A 19,433-nucleotide genomic window follows, 5' to 3' on the forward strand; every position below is an offset into this window, starting at 1 on the left:
TTCTCAGTCTTGAGACCATCACTATGGGCTCTAAAAAGTGATTTACAATTCGTAAGCTTGTTTGCGATTCTCGCAACTTATTTGCAACTTATCTTTCCTTACCAAACATCAATGACTCAATTCTCTTAACTCAGTATTCCTAGTTTATATTGTGTTCGAGTTCAGCCAGTGATAATACGCACCTGTTTCTGGTACTCAGACTCGAGAGAAGCTTCGCTCTTGCAGAGGCGTGTGTACTTGCCGTCCTTGGCTTGCTGGTAGTACTTCATCTTCTGTTGACGACTTAGGAGCTCTGTCATGTTCTGAAACAGAGATGCAACTTATAGCTTACGCAGCTCCGCATTAAACTGTTTCTTTCATTGCAAAGAGAGATGTTTCTCATAGCGCACACTTTGGAATACTCGATCATAAACTGTTCATGTCCAAGCATACACTTTTGAATACTCGATCATTAACTGTTCATGTCCAAGGTAAAAAAAGTTTCACATTATTCGCTTTAGGAAGAGTGTGGTGTAAGGTATGACAAATTATATTTGATCTTTGAGCCCCAAACACAGTTTGGTCTGCTGGGACATACTAGTAGTTTAAAGATCAGTGAATCGTTTGAAGGTAGATGCAGTTATCAATTGTTTGTCCAATTGTGTTACACACCGTAACAGCTGCAAAGAAGTTCAACTATTAACAATTTACATTATTTAAAGAAATGAATTATTACAAATTTCACAACTTGTCTCTCTAAAAAAAAAGGGGTATAATATTGCTCGACCCTAAAAATTCCATTATCTAACGAGGTACAGGTATGAACTGATTCAGTACAAAACAACAAAGGTCAGATTAAGGGGAAGAAAAAATGTGTTCTTGTTTTTTCAGATGCAATATGCTGGACATATGCAAGCATGAACCCATCCAGATGCCTAGCTGTAATCACAAACACATCCTATTAAAGAAAGACGGATTAACAGCCCTTAATCCCCGAGCCTTACTTTGGCAGGCTGTCACAGTCTTCTGTGTGGCGAATTCTGTAATCAGTAATCCTATAAAAGCTTTAGCAAAACTTGGTCAATGGAAAGTAGAAAATTCTGCTATTCGATTTAAGTAATCAGGTTTAAGAAACAGTTACTGTTGGTGTATAACAGTATTTAAATGATCCGGGATAAACATCTCCATCTGTGTTATCAAAATCAAACAGAATGAAGATCCTTGTAATGGTGCTGTGTAACTGTACAAGGCTGTTAAAGTGAAATGTCTCTGGTCAAGATGGTGATTATGGTATCATAAAAGTGTTTGACACTGATAGCATCTAGAGACAGGTTTTGTAGGTAAAGGTGACTTGTAGACAAATGCACACATTTATTACATTGACTTATAAAGGAAAAATTCCATTATGAAGTTGTGTATTTAATTTAAACGTTAACATACATAAAACAAAAATTTTATTTTGTGATCAGCAGTAACAATTCTTAGTTTTAAATGAAATTAACATTAAATTAAAGTTGTAGTTGTAAAGTACACAAACAACTATTTTTCATTCATCAAAAATGTTACATAAAAATTTAAAGTATTAAATATTTTATTAACAATGACAATATTTGTTTAACAAATAAACTATAAGGTACAAGTAGGTTAACCTTAAGCTTGTACTGACACAGATATTTTTTACCTTATCTTGTCACCATCATTTTCATTGCTAATTACTCAATTTCAAACTCCAAAAAGATACAAGCCTAGATAAGAACCAAGAAAAATTACATCAGTCATCAATAAGGAAGAAAGACCTGCTACAGTATTATTGTAACATGACTGCAAATGAGGAAAAATAGCCCTAAGCAATGTGTCACACATTTGTCGCTAAAATGTGTTTAAATTTACTTGTTCAATTGTAGTGTACAAAGTGTTTTTATCACCATAACAGTCTCAGAAGCCATAAATTAGGGGCCATAATTAGAAATTGTTAAATTGGTTAGTAGTTTGGGGCCTCTGGTTATAAGTGTTATGCAGACAATTTGTAAAAATTGACAGCCAAAATGTGAAAACTAAATTGACCCTTTTCACACCAGAAAATAAATGAACAAGAAGATCCAAAAGTCATCAATAAAAGAAAACAGGTTACAAAGAAATGCAATCCATTTGGTAAAATACAATCAACGTGGTTAAAAATCTTAATTTATAATAATAGTATATATTATAAAACATATGTGCATAATAAGACAGTAAAATTATGTTCCCATGCATATGCATCAATATTCCCAAATAAAGATAGATACTATTCTTGGGCATTATCATATTGGTCTGATTGGTGTTTTATCTGACCATAATAAATATGCCAACACTAATTGCAGTTTGTTTTGCCAGTTTTATTTTCCAATATTGCATGTTTACGACCCTAAATGGCCCTTAATCAGCATGTAAACAGGTTTCCAATGCATGTTTTACAGGTTTTGCTATCAATGTATGAAAATTATTGATATGTTGAAGAGTGTGCCAATTATGCCAATATCTATCATTAGTGACAGACTAGAAAAATGCTTATGTTCATGCCATATATTATAATCAGTCTGCTTTAATAATATGAACACCCTTGATGCACATTTAAATTCACATCATGATTGCAACAAACCGGTTGTGTATACATGAAGAGTAAATGAATTAGGAATATATGTAATTTGCATATGCATTTGAACAACAATTTGTCACTGAATTTTTTTAAACAAATTGCACAATTTTATTATCATGTACATTCAACAAATCTGACAATGAAACCTTACTTAATCCCATGATGATCTTGTCAAAATGAAACAGTAATTTCTTTAACCAACCCTTATTGCATCAACAATAAGAAGAAAGCATTGTGATATTAAAGCAGCTTATCCTGTCACGCTCTTCTTAACTAGGGCCCCAGGAACTGCCAAATGACATCACTTTGATCTCTTTCACATGCTTCTGATAATCCCTCAAAAGGGTTGCAGAATGCAAATCCCCTTGAAGTAAAATAAATTCTTAGTAATTCTCTGCCTGTGAAATAACAAAAGTTTGCTCATTGAGAAATCCTTTTACAACCTTTAATTTCGAAGTGAAAAAAGCAAAGTATGATAATAAGAAAATCTTTTTTTTGTTGACATGTTTTGGACCTGAAAGCTATTGAGTAACAGTTAATAATCATGGTATGAAATCGATGTTTTTGCTAATCTTTGCATTAAGTGAGTTTCAGACAAATAAAAAAAAAAAGTTTTATGTAAATAAATAAATTTATTCCCCTTCTTCCTGCTTATAAAAAGAAGATTTGTGTGGGGTGATACAGGCAAAACAAAATGTTCACGCTGTAAGGTCAATTTAGCTTGCTTTAAGATGGGTGTGCATGAATGATGATATTTGAAGATACCGGATACTTTCCATGAAAAGCTTAGTTGTATGGACCCCAAAGTTGTACACAAAACAATTGGTAAGACACATGGACGGGCACAAAGAGTGGAAAAGACCTACTGCATAATTCTCAAAAGTCCAACAAAATGGAAGAAAACTGGTGTCCAGTGGTATTTCTAGATACGGTCAATAGACTGTTTTATCTTTCCTAATCCTACCTAACATCAAACACACAATGAGAAACAAACAAGGGTTGCGCAATATCAATATTTACACTCATTACAGCGTCCCTGCCAGTACAATGGTCTCTTGATGAGCTTTACTTCACGCCAAACAAATATTACCAAACTTGAATAATATCACCACTCTGTGATGTACAAGTTCAAGAGGTTCCCTCTATGATTTCCCTTTGCAACATTGTGACAGAGGAATTTTTATTTCATTAATTTTAATACATGAGTAATGTTACATAATTTTTTTCAATGTTTGTGCTATTTACATGACATTATTTTTATTTAAAGCCTACTTATGTAGTTATATTGAAGAAAATGTGTATTTCTTTAATTATATAACTTCATAAAACACATAACAATATACATGGTAGTATGTTATGAACATTAATTCCTTAGGCTCATTTTTGCCTACACATTAGGTATTTAGAAAATTAATTAAGTCATTGCAAAAAACAAATGGAATAAAATAATGCACTGTAAAATACACAGTCGTTTGTTTGAGAGAATACAGGCAGCAGTATTCTTAAACATTTTTTTTTTGTCATACATAAAATAGCTTCAGATATGATTTAAAACGGCTGAACTGGCCATTTGACAATGTCTAAAGTAGGTGCTTAACTGACCATTAGAGGCAGGTGAAACCACACCAGGCCCCCAACCTGCACTTAGCACCAAAGGTGCGAACACCAAATATTTGTGCTAATTTTGAAAGCCTGCTGCATGGTTTGATATCACAACTAGTCAGGCAAATATAGAAATTACATTAACACTTGAACAAAGAGGGTACATCTACTTCACAGACCTTAATGGTGCAAAAGTCACACATTTCTTCATGCAAGGTATGAGAAAATATGTGAAGAAGTATGCAAAATTAATCATTTGTTGTGACAGCGTTTTGCACAAAAGGAAGCTTGCTGTTGATTGTGTTTGGTTTTGCATGGGAAAATATATAGGTGTTACCATGCAAATTAATAGCAGCACATAATAATAAATATTGCAGTACAGATGTGTGTCATGTTAGCATGACTTACACAATAAATGGAATGAAAGTACAGGTTAACTCTTTGCATGCTGGAAAATTTGTCGTCTGCTAAAATGTTGTCTGCTGAATTTATAAAATAAGCATTTTCTTCGATTTTTTTTCAAAGAACACTATCCGAATAGCAAACAGTTTGGATCCTGATGAGACGCCATGTTCTGTGGCATCTCATCTGGATCCAAACTGTTTGCAAAGGTCTTTAAAATTTGGTTCCAGCGCTGAAAAGTTTAGGTTAAATGATGCCTTTATACAAGTAATTAAATTATTATTTAATACAGCTGTTTAGCTTGCGAAACAATTGCATGGGCAATTGATTTGAGGAAAACAGTAATAACAAAGTAAAATATTATAAAAGGGTTCTTAAAAAGCAGCTCATAATTTTATTTGTATATATTGCTTCTTTAAAATCCAGCATGTTGCCTACAATAATTTAAAACAATCATGTTAATCATGAAGATTTTACTCAACAAGGCAATTTTTGAAGTAATAAATTAATGAAAAACCTAGTTCTGTCCTCAACAGAGGTGTTTTCCCTCCAAAACTTCAAAGGATCTTTCCACTACATTTAAGGGGTCATCTCAAAATAATCAAACCCTTAACATAGACCCTTAAGGGCCCAAAGTACAGCAATATAACATGTTTCATGTCATCAAATGACAGTTAATTCATCTAACATTAACTTAACGCCTTTGGCAATCTGTCTATGGACAATATGAAAGTGAAGTGTGTCCATTGTTTGAATTTAGCGGCAAATTCAAATAACAGTTACACAAAATACTCCTCAAATATTGATTTTGTGTAACATGTAAGTTGGTATCATCAAACAAATGGTTATGTGATAATAATGATATTGTTAGAAGATTTCAAATCAGATAAAATTGTAAAACAGAATTTGAGATGTATTTTTTAACACTGTAAAATAGTGTAAGACAACTATTTGGTAAATAACTTCTTTTCTCAGATATTTCAATATTTCCATCTTTTCCTTAAGAATCAGAAGCAAATTTATTTTCTTTTTCATAAAGATGCATTTTGGATTTATAATAACTTTATTAAGTCCACAAAAGCAAAACCATTTTAATAAGCACATAAATAAAGTTTCAGAACAGGGTAAACACTAAAGAAAATAATAAAACATTATTTTGTTCTAAAATCAAATATAATGATGTCATTGACACAAATCCATGTGGCTGCTGATTGTTGTACAGCTGAACATTTTTCTTGCAAATGAAGAAAAAGAAAAAAACTTAATTAATAATACAACATCAATTCCAAATTAAATTTGTATACAGACATTTAGTGTGATGTCAAAGAATAAGTGCAACATGCATATCAATGTTCTAAGTTTAGAGTTCTGGCTGTTTCAATTCAGAACCATTTTTACCTATTAATATCAGTAAACTTTGTGTCAACTCAAACATGAACCTACAGCAACATTAAACAAAAGAAACAGCCATTTGTCTGACATGGACCAATAAATTTAATTGCAAATGGGTAAAACCGATTATTTGCCCACCCCAATATTGTTACTGAAGCAAGATTATATCATACATTTATCATGTTATCAATGACTTGAATCAATTTGTAATGTTTCTGAACCCCTGTAACAGTTCGGCCCTGTGGTCATTTTCATATTCAAATTATTGCACAGGTAAAGTTTTAAAGTCGTAAATTTGTACTATCACTGTTCTTGTCAATTTTAATAGCCATTTACAAATTGAGATTTTATTGTTGTTTCAATTTGGATGGCAGTGTACAGTTATCTCTAATCTATGTTGTCAAAATTTGAAAAATGAACATTACATTTCTGTTAGTGTGTTATAAATCATAGGCACACTCACAAATGATATTGTTTCATTGATGTTACTAATTTTGCATTGATGTTACTAATTTTGCATCTTTGAGGGATTGTTAAACGTTTTCTGAAGTTTTTATTATTTTTTTGTCAGTCAGTAAAGCTGTTGGTGTTTTTTTTTGGAGTTGCTGAATATCTTATTGTAATATAAAAAAATCTCTGACATAATTCTTGAAAGTGTTAAAAAGAGTAAAAGCATTATACATTAAGAAAGAAACAATAAACACCTACACCAACTGTGATGTGACCCTGAATATTTTCTTTGTCTCATATACTAAACAAAACAATTAAAAAGTGTTTGTTTATTATAGTGTATTCCATTGCGATTTAAGGCCAGCTTGATTGACCAATGAGTCACCTTAACTAAGCAATTATAGTATGCCCATTTTTGTACTAAAAAAAAGGTAAAGGCAAACATGCAACATCTGTATCTCACTGTTTCTACTATAGGTTTCAATTGAAACTTCACACATGTGAAACCTTTTTTCATATCCCTCACACCCAACACTGATACAATGACAACCCGCGTACCTTCTGTTTGACCTCGATGAGTCTATCAATGTCTCCATCTAGTGAGTCCGAGCCACCCTGAAGCTCCTGCACAGTTACCTGCCCCTGCTCCAGCTGTGAACTCAACTGGGTCTGATGCTCTCGAAGCTGCTGAATCTCCGAGTCACACGAGTTTGCTTCCTGGGTAGGCGTGTACAAGGGAATTGTAAGAGTAATGGACAGACAGGTAATCAAATAGCATAGACTTGAGTGGTTATTTACTGAATAAGTTTGTAATGACAAGGAAGGGTTGGTTCATTGTTTGATTGGATTTTTTGCTATGTTCACCAACATGATAACTGTCCTAAAAAAAAAAAACTTTGTATATAGGTTTTTATTGTTCGTATCTTTGAAAAGATACTTTGTGGGTGCTGCTGGTTTAATGGTAGTTTTTAATGATCAAATCTAAGAGAAATCTTTTACTTACCGGTATCCATCAAATATAAAACATGTATAAGAAATTATTATTATAAAAATTATAACGCCCTATATCTAAAACTGAAATGAAGACCTAAAGAAGCTTATCATAAAAGTAGTAATGTGATAAAAAAATCAAACCTGAATTGTCTGTTTGATCTTTTTTCTGGTTTCATTCATCTGACGCTCAAATGTTCCTTTTGTAAGCACTTTCTTGTTCATCTTCGTCTGTGCATCTCCACGAGTGACGATTGTGTCACGTCTAGAATGAGATTTGTGAATGACAACACGTTTTTTGGTAGATTGTGGGTACTTCGATGACATTTTTTTAAACAACAAGTAAATTGGTACACAAAACAAAGATTTAAACCAACCCAATGGAATGTTTTTTGAATTAACAAGAGTTGCTTGTTTGTTTTTTTACTAGACTTACCTGTGCATTCAGAGAAAACCTAGCTCTCTTTAATATAACAGTATCCATTTCTTCTGGTGATTGACTGTGTGAGAATTACATGAATTAAGTAAAAAAATCAGCAACCCTTTTTTTAGGGAACATATTCGATTCATATTATATGTCAAATGTCTGCCATTACTTGAATGCATTAGTATATGAGAAATAAAAGGATTCTAATCTTAGTATGTGAAGGTTTAAGCTGTATGAGTTGTTTATTTTCAATCTGTTCATATCTCTGATAACATCTTTAACAGAAATCTTCCTTGATTAACCTTTTTTCACTCAGAAGCAAAGTGAAATCGGCCTTATGCAACCAGCATAAAACCATAACAGCCTGCAGGTAACTTCATTCTGTTCAGGTCTTACGATGTTTGCTGCTTATTTGTTAATTAGGGCTTGAAATGAAGCCAATTAAACTTGAATATAGTAAAAAGCCTTAAATTTCATTGGTTTTCCAAAGGACTACACAGAGTCAAATTGCATATCTGAGTGGTAAAGGAGTAACGAGCCCGGTACCTACCTGGAGACAACTTTCAGATACTGATGAGCAGCAAACAGCATAAAACCTGAACAGACTGTGAGTTACTCAAAGGCTGTTTGGGTTTTATGCTGGTTGAATATAGCCATTTTGCTGGTAGAATGTAGCCTACCTGGAGACGGCTTTCTCCATTTCCTGGATCATCTTCTCTTGCTGCTTCATGAGCTGGGCATAGCGGACCTGCATCCTATGGATCTCGGACTTCATGGCTCGCACCTCCCCCTGGCCCACCTCCGAGTCCACAGCCGCCCTCGTCTCACGTGCTAGCTGCGTTTTCTTCTCCCATAGCATGATCTGACGTCTGAAATAAACATGATGGATAGACATTTTTTTAAAGCAAACAATGTTGTTCAAAATCGTGCCATTAACTTATAATGCAACAACAATGAACTACAAATTGCCCTCACTTAAGTTTCCGTATTTGCCGTATTTAACTTTCATGACTTTAAAAATGTCAGTGCAATACATATGATTTTTTCACTGATTAATACATCTAAATGATACCCATACATTCCCAATACTGATGTTAAGTCCATAAAAAAATATAAACTTAATTCATTAATTTAATTCAGATGTAAAATGCATCATGTTCCTATTACTTGGGTATAGATAATTGTATACAATGCAAGATCATTAAGATTTGTGTAAAGCAGAAGGTAATTTCTAGACCAAACCTGATTTTTTTAAGTTCACAAGATTGTTATAATAATTACAGGCTTAAGTTGCACACTTTATGGATTCATAGTACTTAAATTTAAAGTTGATGTTGTTCAAGATATTATTTATTTGTTTATTTCATATATAATTATAATTTTAAGATAATAATAATCTTTCTACATAATGTTTGCTGGCTTTATTAGAACATGAAACAAGAGATCTTAGTTTATCCTGGAAAAGCAGACTTAATCCTTTCCTGCTCTGATAAGCATTTTTTCGCGGTTGTAGCCCGTACAAAAATCTAATAAATTAAATACCTTTCTTACTACCGGGGTAGATTGAAGTTTTAAAGGCTTCATTTCAAAGCCTAAGATACTGACAAGCAGCAAACAGCATACAACCTGAACAGTCTGCAAGTAGGCTGTTCTGGTTTTATGCTGGTTGCATATAGCCACATTCACTTTGCTTCTGAGCAGGAACGGGTTAAGAATATTCCAGACATTGAGGCCTGTAGCCAGGCTTGCGGCCCACTCACTCTGCCTCAACCAGACTGTTAAGCAGCCGCTCCTTCTCCTCCTTCAGTCCATCCAGACTCTGCTGCAGCTCTATGGACTCATGCTCATGATCCTGAAAACAGGGGCAGAACACTCATGTTGGTACTATCAAGTCTACCAAGGGAGGTAATCTACTATATGGACTCATGTTCATGATCCTGAAAACAAGGGCATAACACTCATGTTGGCACAAGCAAGTCTACCAAGGGAGGTAATATACTCTATGGACTCATGCTCATGATCCTGAAAACAAGGGCATAACACTCATGTTGGTACTAGCAAGTCTACCAAGGGAGGAAATCTTCTCTATGGACTCATGCTCCTGATCCTAAAAACAGGGGCATAACACTCATGTTGGCACTAGCAAGTCTACCAAGGGAGGAAATCTACTCTATGGACTCATGCTTATGATCCTGAAAAAAGGGCATACCACTCATGTTGGTACTAGCAAGTCTACCAAGGGAGGTTATCTTCTCTATGGACTCATGCTCATGATCCTGAAAACAGGGGCTGAACACTCATGTTGGTACTAGCAAGTCTACCAAGGGAGGTAATCTACTCTATGTACTCATGCTCATGATCCTAAATACAGGGCACACCACTCATGTTGGTACTAGCAAGTCTACGAAGGGTGGTAATCTACTCTATGGACTCATGCTCATGATCCTGAAACAAGAGGGGCAAGATGGCCCTAGTTCGCTCACCTGAGAGAAGTCAGTTCATTCAATCTTTACCAAACGTGAAACTTGACCTAGATATTGTCCAGACAAATATCCTGGTCAAGTTTCATCATTATTGAACCAAGACTCTGGCATATGGAGTGTTTTTGTTTTTGTAAGATTTGACCTGGTGACCTATATTTTGAGTTGACCCCCCTTACCAAACATCAAACTTTGCTTACAAACATAAATATTATGACCAAGATTCATAAAATCTGAAACAAAATAGTGACCTCTAGAGTGTTTACAAGGATTTTGTATAATATAATGAAAATTTGGACAATCTAAGGGCAATAATTATGGCATTAGTTATGTGATTTTGCTCATTATCAAACTTGACTGAGATCTTTCAGCAACTTTAATAAAGAATGCTTGAGAAATGTGAATGCTAGATTGTTTACAAACCAAATGTGAACGGGCAGACGGCGGACAAAGACCAATCCTAAAACCTCACCTGAGCAATCAGGTGAGCTAAAAAGTGTGTTTCACTGATCTGAGCCATTTTCCAATTTGTCCGAGAAATCAATAAAACCAATGTATTGACTAAGTTTCACGATGATTAGGCAAAAAATGTGACTTCTATTGTGTTCGATCACAAGGTTTCTGTCTAGCCACATAAGGAAAACTGCCCCCCCCCTGGCAACCATGTTTTTTTGACCGATCTCAACCATTTGCAAACTCATCTGAGATATATAAAAAAAACAATCTTTCATCAAGTTTAATGATGATTGGGCAAAAAATGTGACTTCTAGAGTGTTCACAAGCTTTTTTTGCAGCCATGTTATTTAACTGACCGGAACCATTTTCGAACTCAACTCTCATATCAAGGAAACAAATGTTCTCACCAAATTGCATGAAAATTGGGCCAAAAATGTGACTTCTAGAGTGTTCACATGTTTTTACTATATACATATAGAGAAAAATGCCCCGCCCACTGGCGGCCATGTTTTTCCACCGATCTGGACCGTTTTCGAACTCATCCGAGATATCAATAAAACCAATGTTTTGACCAACTTTAATGATGATTGGGCAAAAATTGTGACTTCTAGAGTGTTTACAAGGTTTCTCTATAGCCAAATAAGGAAAACTGCCCCGCCCACTGGCGGCCATGTTTTTCAACGGACCGGAACCACTTTTGAACTCAACCAACATATCATTAAGACAAACATTTTGACAAAGTTACATGAAGATTGGGCATGAAATGTGACTTCTACAGTGTCAACAAGTTTTTTCTTTTTTTCTGACCTAGTGACCTAGTTTTTGACCCGGCACGACCCAGTGTCGAACTCAACCGAGAATTCATTGGGACAAAAACTTCTGACCAAGTTTCATGAAGATCAGACAATAAATGTGGCCTCTAGAGTGTTAACAAAGAAATGTGGAGGACGGACTGACGGAAGACGGACAAAGACCGGTCACAAAAGCTCACCTGAGCAATCAGGTGAGCTAAAAAGGGCACACTACTCATGTTGGCACTAGAAAGTATACCAAGAGAGGTTATTTACTCTATGGACTCATGCTCATGATCCTGAAAACAGGGCACACCACTCATGTTGGTACTAGCAAGTCTACCAAGGGAGGCAATCTACTCTATGTACTCATGCTCATGATCCTAAATACAGGGCACACCACTCATGTTGGTACTAGCAAGTCTACCAAGGGAGGCAATATACTCTATGGACTCATGCTCATGATCCTGAAAACAGGGCACACCACTCATGTTGGTACTAGCAAGTCTACCAAGGGAGGCAATCTACTCTATGTACTCATGCTCATGATCCTAAATACAGGGCACACCACTCATGTTGGTACTAGCAAGTCTACCAAGGGAGGCAATATACTCTATGGACTCATGCTCATGATCCTGAAAACAGGGCACACCACTCATGTTGGCACTAGAAAGTATACCAAGCGAGGTAAATTACTATATGGACTCATGATTGTGATCCTGAAAACAGGGCACACCACTCATGTTGGTACTAGCAAGTTTACCAAGGGAGGTAATCTACTCTATTGACTCATGCTCATGATCCTGAAATCAGGGCACACCACTCATGTTGGCACTAGAAAGTATACCAAGGGAGGTAATTTACTCTATGGACTCATGCTTATGATCCTGAAAACAGGGCACACCACTCATGTTGGAACTAGCAAGTCTACCAAGGGAGGTAATCTACTCTATGGACTCATGCTCATGATCCTGAAAACAGGACACACCACTCATGTTGGCTATAACAAGGCAATCAAGGGAGATAATCTACTCTATGAACTCATGCTCGTGATCCTGAAAACAGGGGCATAATACTTATGCTGGTACTAGCAAGTCTAGCAATGGAGGTAATCTACTCTATGGACTCATGCTCATGATCCTGAAAACAGGGGCATAACACTCATGTTGGTACAAGTAAGTCTATAAAGGGAGGTAATCTAAAGGGTCTCCATATCGGACCAACTTAATTTTAGGTTTAAACCTATGTATTGAAACTTGATTGCATCAAAAGCCCACGGCTTATTGAGATTCGCTCAAGTCCCTTTCCTGGGTAAAACCAGTACTAGATGTCTTCAGGCTTACTTTATAACAATATTTTACAACTTACTTGGACCAGAGACACACACTTGTCCTTTCAATGCTCCTAAAAAAGGAGGAGTTTTCTTATAAAATCTTGCAGCCCAGCACAAATTTAAGGGGCCCCAGGCTTGTGGGCTTCAGCTTATTTTTGAGCTGTGTTATGGGAAAACTTGGCTTAATACATGTGGGTAAAGTGTTGCCCTGATTAGCATGTGAGGACTGCACAGGCTAATCTGGGACGACACTTTTTGCACATGCATTAATCCTGCAATTCCCTGAGTGAAGCCCATTTACATACCTTACAAAGAATAACATACAGTTAAGTGCGTACCTTGAGACTGGTGATGAAGTCATTCTCCTTGAGGATGTTGTCCTGCTGCAGCATCACCTGGGCTCCCTTCTCTTTATGCAGCAGCGTGTTCAGCTTGATCATGTCGTTCTGCATGTTGCTGATGCTGCGCTCTATCTCGTAGGTCTCACGACGCTGGCCGTCAATCTCAGCTGAAATAGGGGAGTTGGAGGAGACCATTTGACATGTTGCCTATACGAGTAAACACATTTAGGAGAGCTAGGAGTAAACAGTTCTATCTCCATCCCATAAATTAACATTATTTGATAAAATGTTTGATAGCAAACCCTAACATTCTATAAAGAGATATTTGTGAATTTAGTTTGAATAGGACTGGCAGAATAAACCTTGTGTGGTCAAATGCTTAGCGCGCCTGACAAGGCCATTATTTGCTATATTGACTGATGACTCATGGAAACGTTATCATGCCTGATTACTTTTAGTGTTCAGGTATGTGATCAGTATGTACCTTCAATAAGAACATTCAAATTATACCAATGACAGGAAACAATTTACTGAAATTAAGCAATTTTAATTTTCATTATCAAATATACATTTAAACGAGAAATAAGTTGAGCAATATTTAACAAAACAGGTCTAATTATACCCATGATGTATATTTTATGTTTATTTAAGCTCATTTTGATTGAAAAGCTCAGGCTTATTGACAGTTTCTTGAGTCTATAACCTGCATGGTAATCTTTGATAAGATTTTGAAATGCTCCAAGCGGGAGGATCCAACCAGGTACCTCCACATCACTACACGGACACCATACCCACTACACCAATGCCGAGCCATGAACCCACATTTTTAATCATACAAACCTTGTTCTGGAGAAACTAGGCTGTATGCATTTGAATTAAGTGTCGTCCCAGATAAGCCTGAGCACTCAACACTTTTACAGAGACATAAAAGAGACTTCCTTTAAACAGAAAGTACCATAAAAGCAGAAAGTGTTGTCCTTAAATAGCCTTTGAAGATCGTAAAGGCTAATCTGAGAAAACACTTCACACACATGCATTAAGCCCAGTTTTCCCAGAACAAGACTCAATTTCAATCCTACCAACCTTCTGTTCTGGCCTTCTTCTGTGTGAGAATGGTGAGCTGTTTCTTGAGCTTGGTCACGTCTACAGACTGGGCCTCCTGGTCCTTGCTGAGGCGTACGAGTTCCGTCTGCTGGCGCAGCCACAACTGCTGCAGGTCGATGATCTCCTGGACCTCAGCGTCAATAGACTTCTGTAGCGAGTTGATCTGGATCTCCAGAGGACCCAGCTCTACACCCTACAGGGAGAGAAATGAGCGAGTTTAACAGGTTATCATGGTAGTGTGTCCTAGATGGAAAGAAACTTGCCAGTTTGAACAGGGAATCATTGCAATGTGGACATTTTTGAACAACTGGCCCCAGTGGGTTACACTTTAGCAGTATTTTACTTTAAAACAGAAGAAATCCTATACATTACAATGGTCTCTATTATAAAGTCATTTTTTTGTGTTCCTCAATTATTTTCAAATTAAAGAAACAAAATGATTGGATAAATAGAATACATTTTTTCAATATTGCTAAATGTATTTAATAATTTAAGATTATCCAACATATTCTTTTTTAAAGTTAAAACATTGCAAATCACAAACTAACCCCTGCTTTGGTGATCATAACTTCCAGCTTCTTGTTAAACTGATCAATCAGGTTCTGTTTGCGCTCAATAATGGCATTCCTTCTCACTATCTCTGTCTCGCTCTTTGAGATTATCTCGTTCTGTCGCGCTATTTCATCGTCAAGATCAAGAGCAATTTTCTGCAGACGCTCGATTCTTGCCTTCACATTAGAGACCTCAAGGGCATTCTGAGAGATCTCATTTTCAACCTCGGCCATTTGAGTTTCCTAGAAATTTAATGTGAAAGAGAATTGTATTAATCAAACAACATGAAACAAATTTATTTAATGAAAATTAAGTTTGACATTGAACTAAACACACATTCATGGCAGAGGGAAAGAAAGGTATCAAAAGTTTTCTTAATTCATTATTTTTTGGCGTTCTAAACTTCTTTTATAGAAATGTTTTAGTAAATTAACTTAAATAAATATGTGTTTTTTGTGTTTTTTTTAACAATCTTCTTTAAAAACGTTTATGTTCTGATTCCTCAGACAAGTTAATGTTTTTCATAGTAACCTACCTATAATGAAAAATACAATGTCTTCACATAATGTTTGCAACAAAATAACACTCAGCTTATTTTCTCTAATTGTAATATGTCATAAATCTCTAATTGTAATATGTCATAAATCGATGCTTATGTCATCATTTCAGACAATATGATTTGGAAATTCAAAATATCAAAGCTATAATAAAGAGAAAATATAAGTCCACTCTAAACACAAAACAATCCATAATATGAGCCGCGTTCTGAGAAAACAGGACTTAATGCATGTGCGTAAAGTATCGTCTCAGATTAGCCTGTGCAGTCCGCACAGGCTAATCAGGGACGACACTTTCCACTTTTATGGTATTTTGAGTTTTAAGGAAGTCCCTCCTTACCGAAAATCAAGTTTAGGCGGGAAGTGTCGTTCCTGATTAGCCTGTGCAGACTGCACAGGCTAATCTGGGACAACACTTTAGGCACATGCATTATGCCCAGTTTTCTCATAACGAAATACATATATTCAAGCCTATAAGCATACCAGCTGCTTGGTGAGCTCTCGTTTCTTGCCAGTGAGTTTCTTCGTGTACTGGGCAGCCTTGTCCATAGTCAGCTGACTCCTCATCTTCTCCATGATGTCGTCCTCCAGTTTCACCTTCTCCAGGTACTCACGCTCTATCTGCTTCCTCAACGCGTTCAGCTCATTCTCTCGCAACGTCTTGTCCTGAGAGGTGAAAGAGCACATTAATTTATCAAAGGCTGAAAATGAAACAACTGGAATGTAACAAGGCTGAGGATGAAAAAACAAGAATTTACCAAGGCTGGGAATGAAACCATTTAATCATGCACCACGCAGATACACTTTTTTACTTGTTTGTTGTCCATTAGAATATAAAATTGAATTAAAGACCTTTTAAAATAGATTCAAATTTTAAAGGTTTCATTTGAAATCCTAAGATATTGATGATCAGCAAACAAAACTAAACAGACTGCAAATGGTTGCATATAGCCATTTTAACTTTGCTTTTGAGTTGGAAAGGGTTTACAAAGGCTGAGAATGAAACTAAAGTATCCATTTAAGAAATTTGTTTAGCAGATACAGCAGTTTGGGCAAAACACTTGGCACATTATTAACAATGCTCTAACCTTAATCAAAAAGACACAGCACTCTTTTAGCTGAAGTTCCAGTAGATACTTATAAAATTGTTTTTCAGTAAGAAATACTAAAACATTGTTGCATAATTTGCGAGCGTTTTCTTATTCACATAAACCACAGCTTTGTATTATCAATGATTTAGTATTTTTGGCTTAGCCTACACAAACTTCAAATCACAAAAATGTGAGTGCTTCATTTAAAAGCTCTTCCCCAACAATACAAGCCTGGAATATTAATAGGTTACACACCGTCATGGCTCGGTTCAAGCTCTGCTCTGTCTCATGCAGGATCCTTGTGTACGTCGCATACTCAGACTTGAGTGCATCGTGCTTGCTCTGGCACTGTGCCAACTGCTTCTTAACGGTCTCAATATCACGCTCCGTCTTGTTGAGGATGAGTGTCAGTTTCTCATTTTGTTCCTGCTCTTTCTGAATCGATTTCTTGTAGCCCTCGATTTCAGTTTCAAGGGAGAGCACTTTCTGCTGCTGCTGGCTGTAAGGTAGGATTTTGTGAAAAAACCAAAGAGATTTGTACTTGTCAGCATTAACTAAAAGCTGGTCCCTAAAAACTAATAAGCATTAAGTTAACTCTTAAACCCTTCTTATTCCAAGTTTTGAATTAAAACCTCTGAAAAAAAGATATTCTAAATGGGAAATCTAAGCTTATTTTGGTTAAAATACTATTGTAGAGGCTGATTTATAAGCTCAGCATCGTACAAATATCCTTGCACTACTAAAGTTGCCATTATATAGTGAACCCATGAACCTAAATTGACTTACTTGAGGGCCTCCATCATGGCTGCATGAGCCTCGTCTCTGCGCCGCATGCCGATCAGACTGCTGTTCCACTGCTGGTACAGCTGCTTCTTCTCCAGGCTGATTGCCTAGCAACAAGAATGAAACACAGATGATACATTTTTATGTATGTTGGCAAAAGTGATGCCCCAATTGATCAAGGATGGCATTTTCCATAATTACCTGATGTATGCTTATGAGACTTTATAAAACAAAAGGCTTAAATGAGAAGAGCTTTTACAGTCTAGCCAAAAGCCTACTTTTCACCTAGTTTGACCACGACAATCATTAACATTAATCATTAACAAGCTTTGCATCTTCGATGAGAATTTTTTCAGCTTCAGGTATAAATAGATGTACAATGTATGTGGTAAAATAAGGTATTTCTTGATTAAAATTTATTTCATCAGAAGAATTGCTAAAAAAAATATCCTTTAACTTACCTCGTAAAGAATACTAAATGTTAATTGGCTAAGACAGGCCTCATGCTGACCTATAAATACCTTAAGGGTTTAATAATAGACTATCCTAACTATCTAATACAGACGTACCTCAATCTCCATGTGTGCCTCCATGAGTTGCTCCTTAGCAGCCTTGGTCTCCTCGAGCTGAGCTGTCAGCTGTGCCTCATACATCGCTATCTCCTCCTTGAGCTTGTCTACACGCTCTACCAGCCGGTCCACAAACAGATCCTAGACAGAGAATATATGAGCCTTGTTGTGAGAAAACTGGTCTTAATGCACGTGCGTAAAGTGTCGTCCCAGATTAGCCTGTGCAGTCCGCACAGGCTAATCAGGGACGACACTTTCCGCCTTAACTTGATTTTCGGTAAGGAGGGACTTCCTTGAACCTAAAAAAACTATAAAGGCGGAAAGTGTCGTCCCTGATTAGCCTGTGCGGTGTGCACAGGCTAATCTGGGACGACACTTTACGCACATGCATTAAGCCCATTTTTCTCAGAATGCGGCTCATATATTGGAAAAGGGATTGAATGAAAGTGCATAAAGTGTTGTCCCAGATTAGCCTGTGTGGTCCCCAAAGGCTTATCAGGGACGACACTTTCCGATTTTATGGAATTTTCTGTTTAACTTGAGTCTCTTAACAAATATCCAGTCTAGGTGGTAACAGTGGTCCCAGATAAGCTGTTGCAGACTGCACAGGATTATCTAGCATGTCACTTTTAATGCATGCATTAAGACCTGTTAATCCACAAAGTGGTTCATATACTGAATTTCAGAGCTGGGTCAAAAACATGTCTATTTCCACCTTGATCTTGTTAACACACTGTGCTGTTGACAAACATATGAACATATGTACATTGAATATCAGAGCTTGATGTCAAACATGGCAATCCAACACATGATCTTTCTACAGAAATCTATCAAAACTGTACACAATTTCCTACAATTCTTGTATGTTCTTGTTCCAAGGCCAAGACCAATGCAAACTTCTCACAATGCAGCAACAGGTTAAACCTTTTAAATCTTATAACCCCCAAAATTGCTACCACCAACTATCAATGAGGATCGAAATAATACTTCAGTCTTAACCAGACCTTGTATCAACTGACCTGTCTTTGTTTCTCTATTTCCGACTTGGCAACCTCAGTTTCTGCCTTCTCAGCGGCACGTCTCATAATGGCGATATCTGAGCGCACGTCCTCCTTGGCGTTTTGCATGTAGAAGAGTCGTAGAGCCAGGTTCTCTACCTCACCTTGCAACTCCGACGCTGAAATAATGCATAGCAGACTTATTGTACAGTATTGAATTATTTATATTTTGTATCATGGTTAGATGTTTTGCTTTGTGCACTGTTTTGCATTAAGATGTATAAGACTTGTCCACTTACAACTTGAATGCTGAAATCATGTTTACTAGACTATTTATAAAGTTTCAAATACATTTTAGCCATTATAATTTATTATACAAAATAATAAACTGTAATTTAAATAACAAACCAGTCATTCATGCAGATCGTTTTCAAGTACCAATTGACACTGATTGTTTTACTCTATTTTAAGCACCTAATACTACAGTAGAATTGCAATAAC

General features: G+C 36.2%; 1 protein-coding gene across 3 annotated transcripts in view; it reads right to left on the reverse strand.

Annotated features, from left to right (window-relative positions):
• LOC127865767 (coiled-coil domain-containing protein 40-like) overlaps window positions 1-19,433 on the reverse strand; it is a 31,626-nt gene that overhangs the window by 1,018 nt on the left and 11,175 nt on the right. For all 3 annotated transcript variants that reach the window (XM_052405719.1, XM_052405717.1, XM_052405718.1), the window contains exons 7-19: window positions 18,954-19,111; window positions 17,935-18,075; window positions 17,369-17,472; window positions 16,838-17,081; window positions 15,975-16,157; window positions 14,931-15,176; window positions 14,362-14,575; window positions 13,276-13,445; window positions 9,638-9,729; window positions 8,558-8,746; window positions 7,595-7,715; window positions 7,019-7,177; window positions 183-302 (exon numbers count right to left, since the gene is read on the reverse strand). In XM_052405719.1, coding sequence (XP_052261679.1) covers window positions 183-302; window positions 7,019-7,177; window positions 7,595-7,715; window positions 8,558-8,746; window positions 9,638-9,729; window positions 13,276-13,445; window positions 14,362-14,575; window positions 14,931-15,176; window positions 15,975-16,157; window positions 16,838-17,081; window positions 17,369-17,472; window positions 17,935-18,075; window positions 18,954-19,111 — 2,141 coding nt within the window. The remainder of the gene's footprint in view (window positions 1-182; window positions 303-7,018; window positions 7,178-7,594; window positions 7,716-8,557; window positions 8,747-9,637; window positions 9,730-13,275; window positions 13,446-14,361; window positions 14,576-14,930; window positions 15,177-15,974; window positions 16,158-16,837; window positions 17,082-17,368; window positions 17,473-17,934; window positions 18,076-18,953; window positions 19,112-19,433) is intronic.

Source organism: Dreissena polymorpha, chromosome 2 (genome assembly GCF_020536995.1).
Source record: "Dreissena polymorpha isolate Duluth1 chromosome 2, UMN_Dpol_1.0, whole genome shotgun sequence".
NCBI lineage: Eukaryota > Metazoa > Mollusca > Bivalvia > Myida > Dreissenidae > Dreissena > Dreissena polymorpha.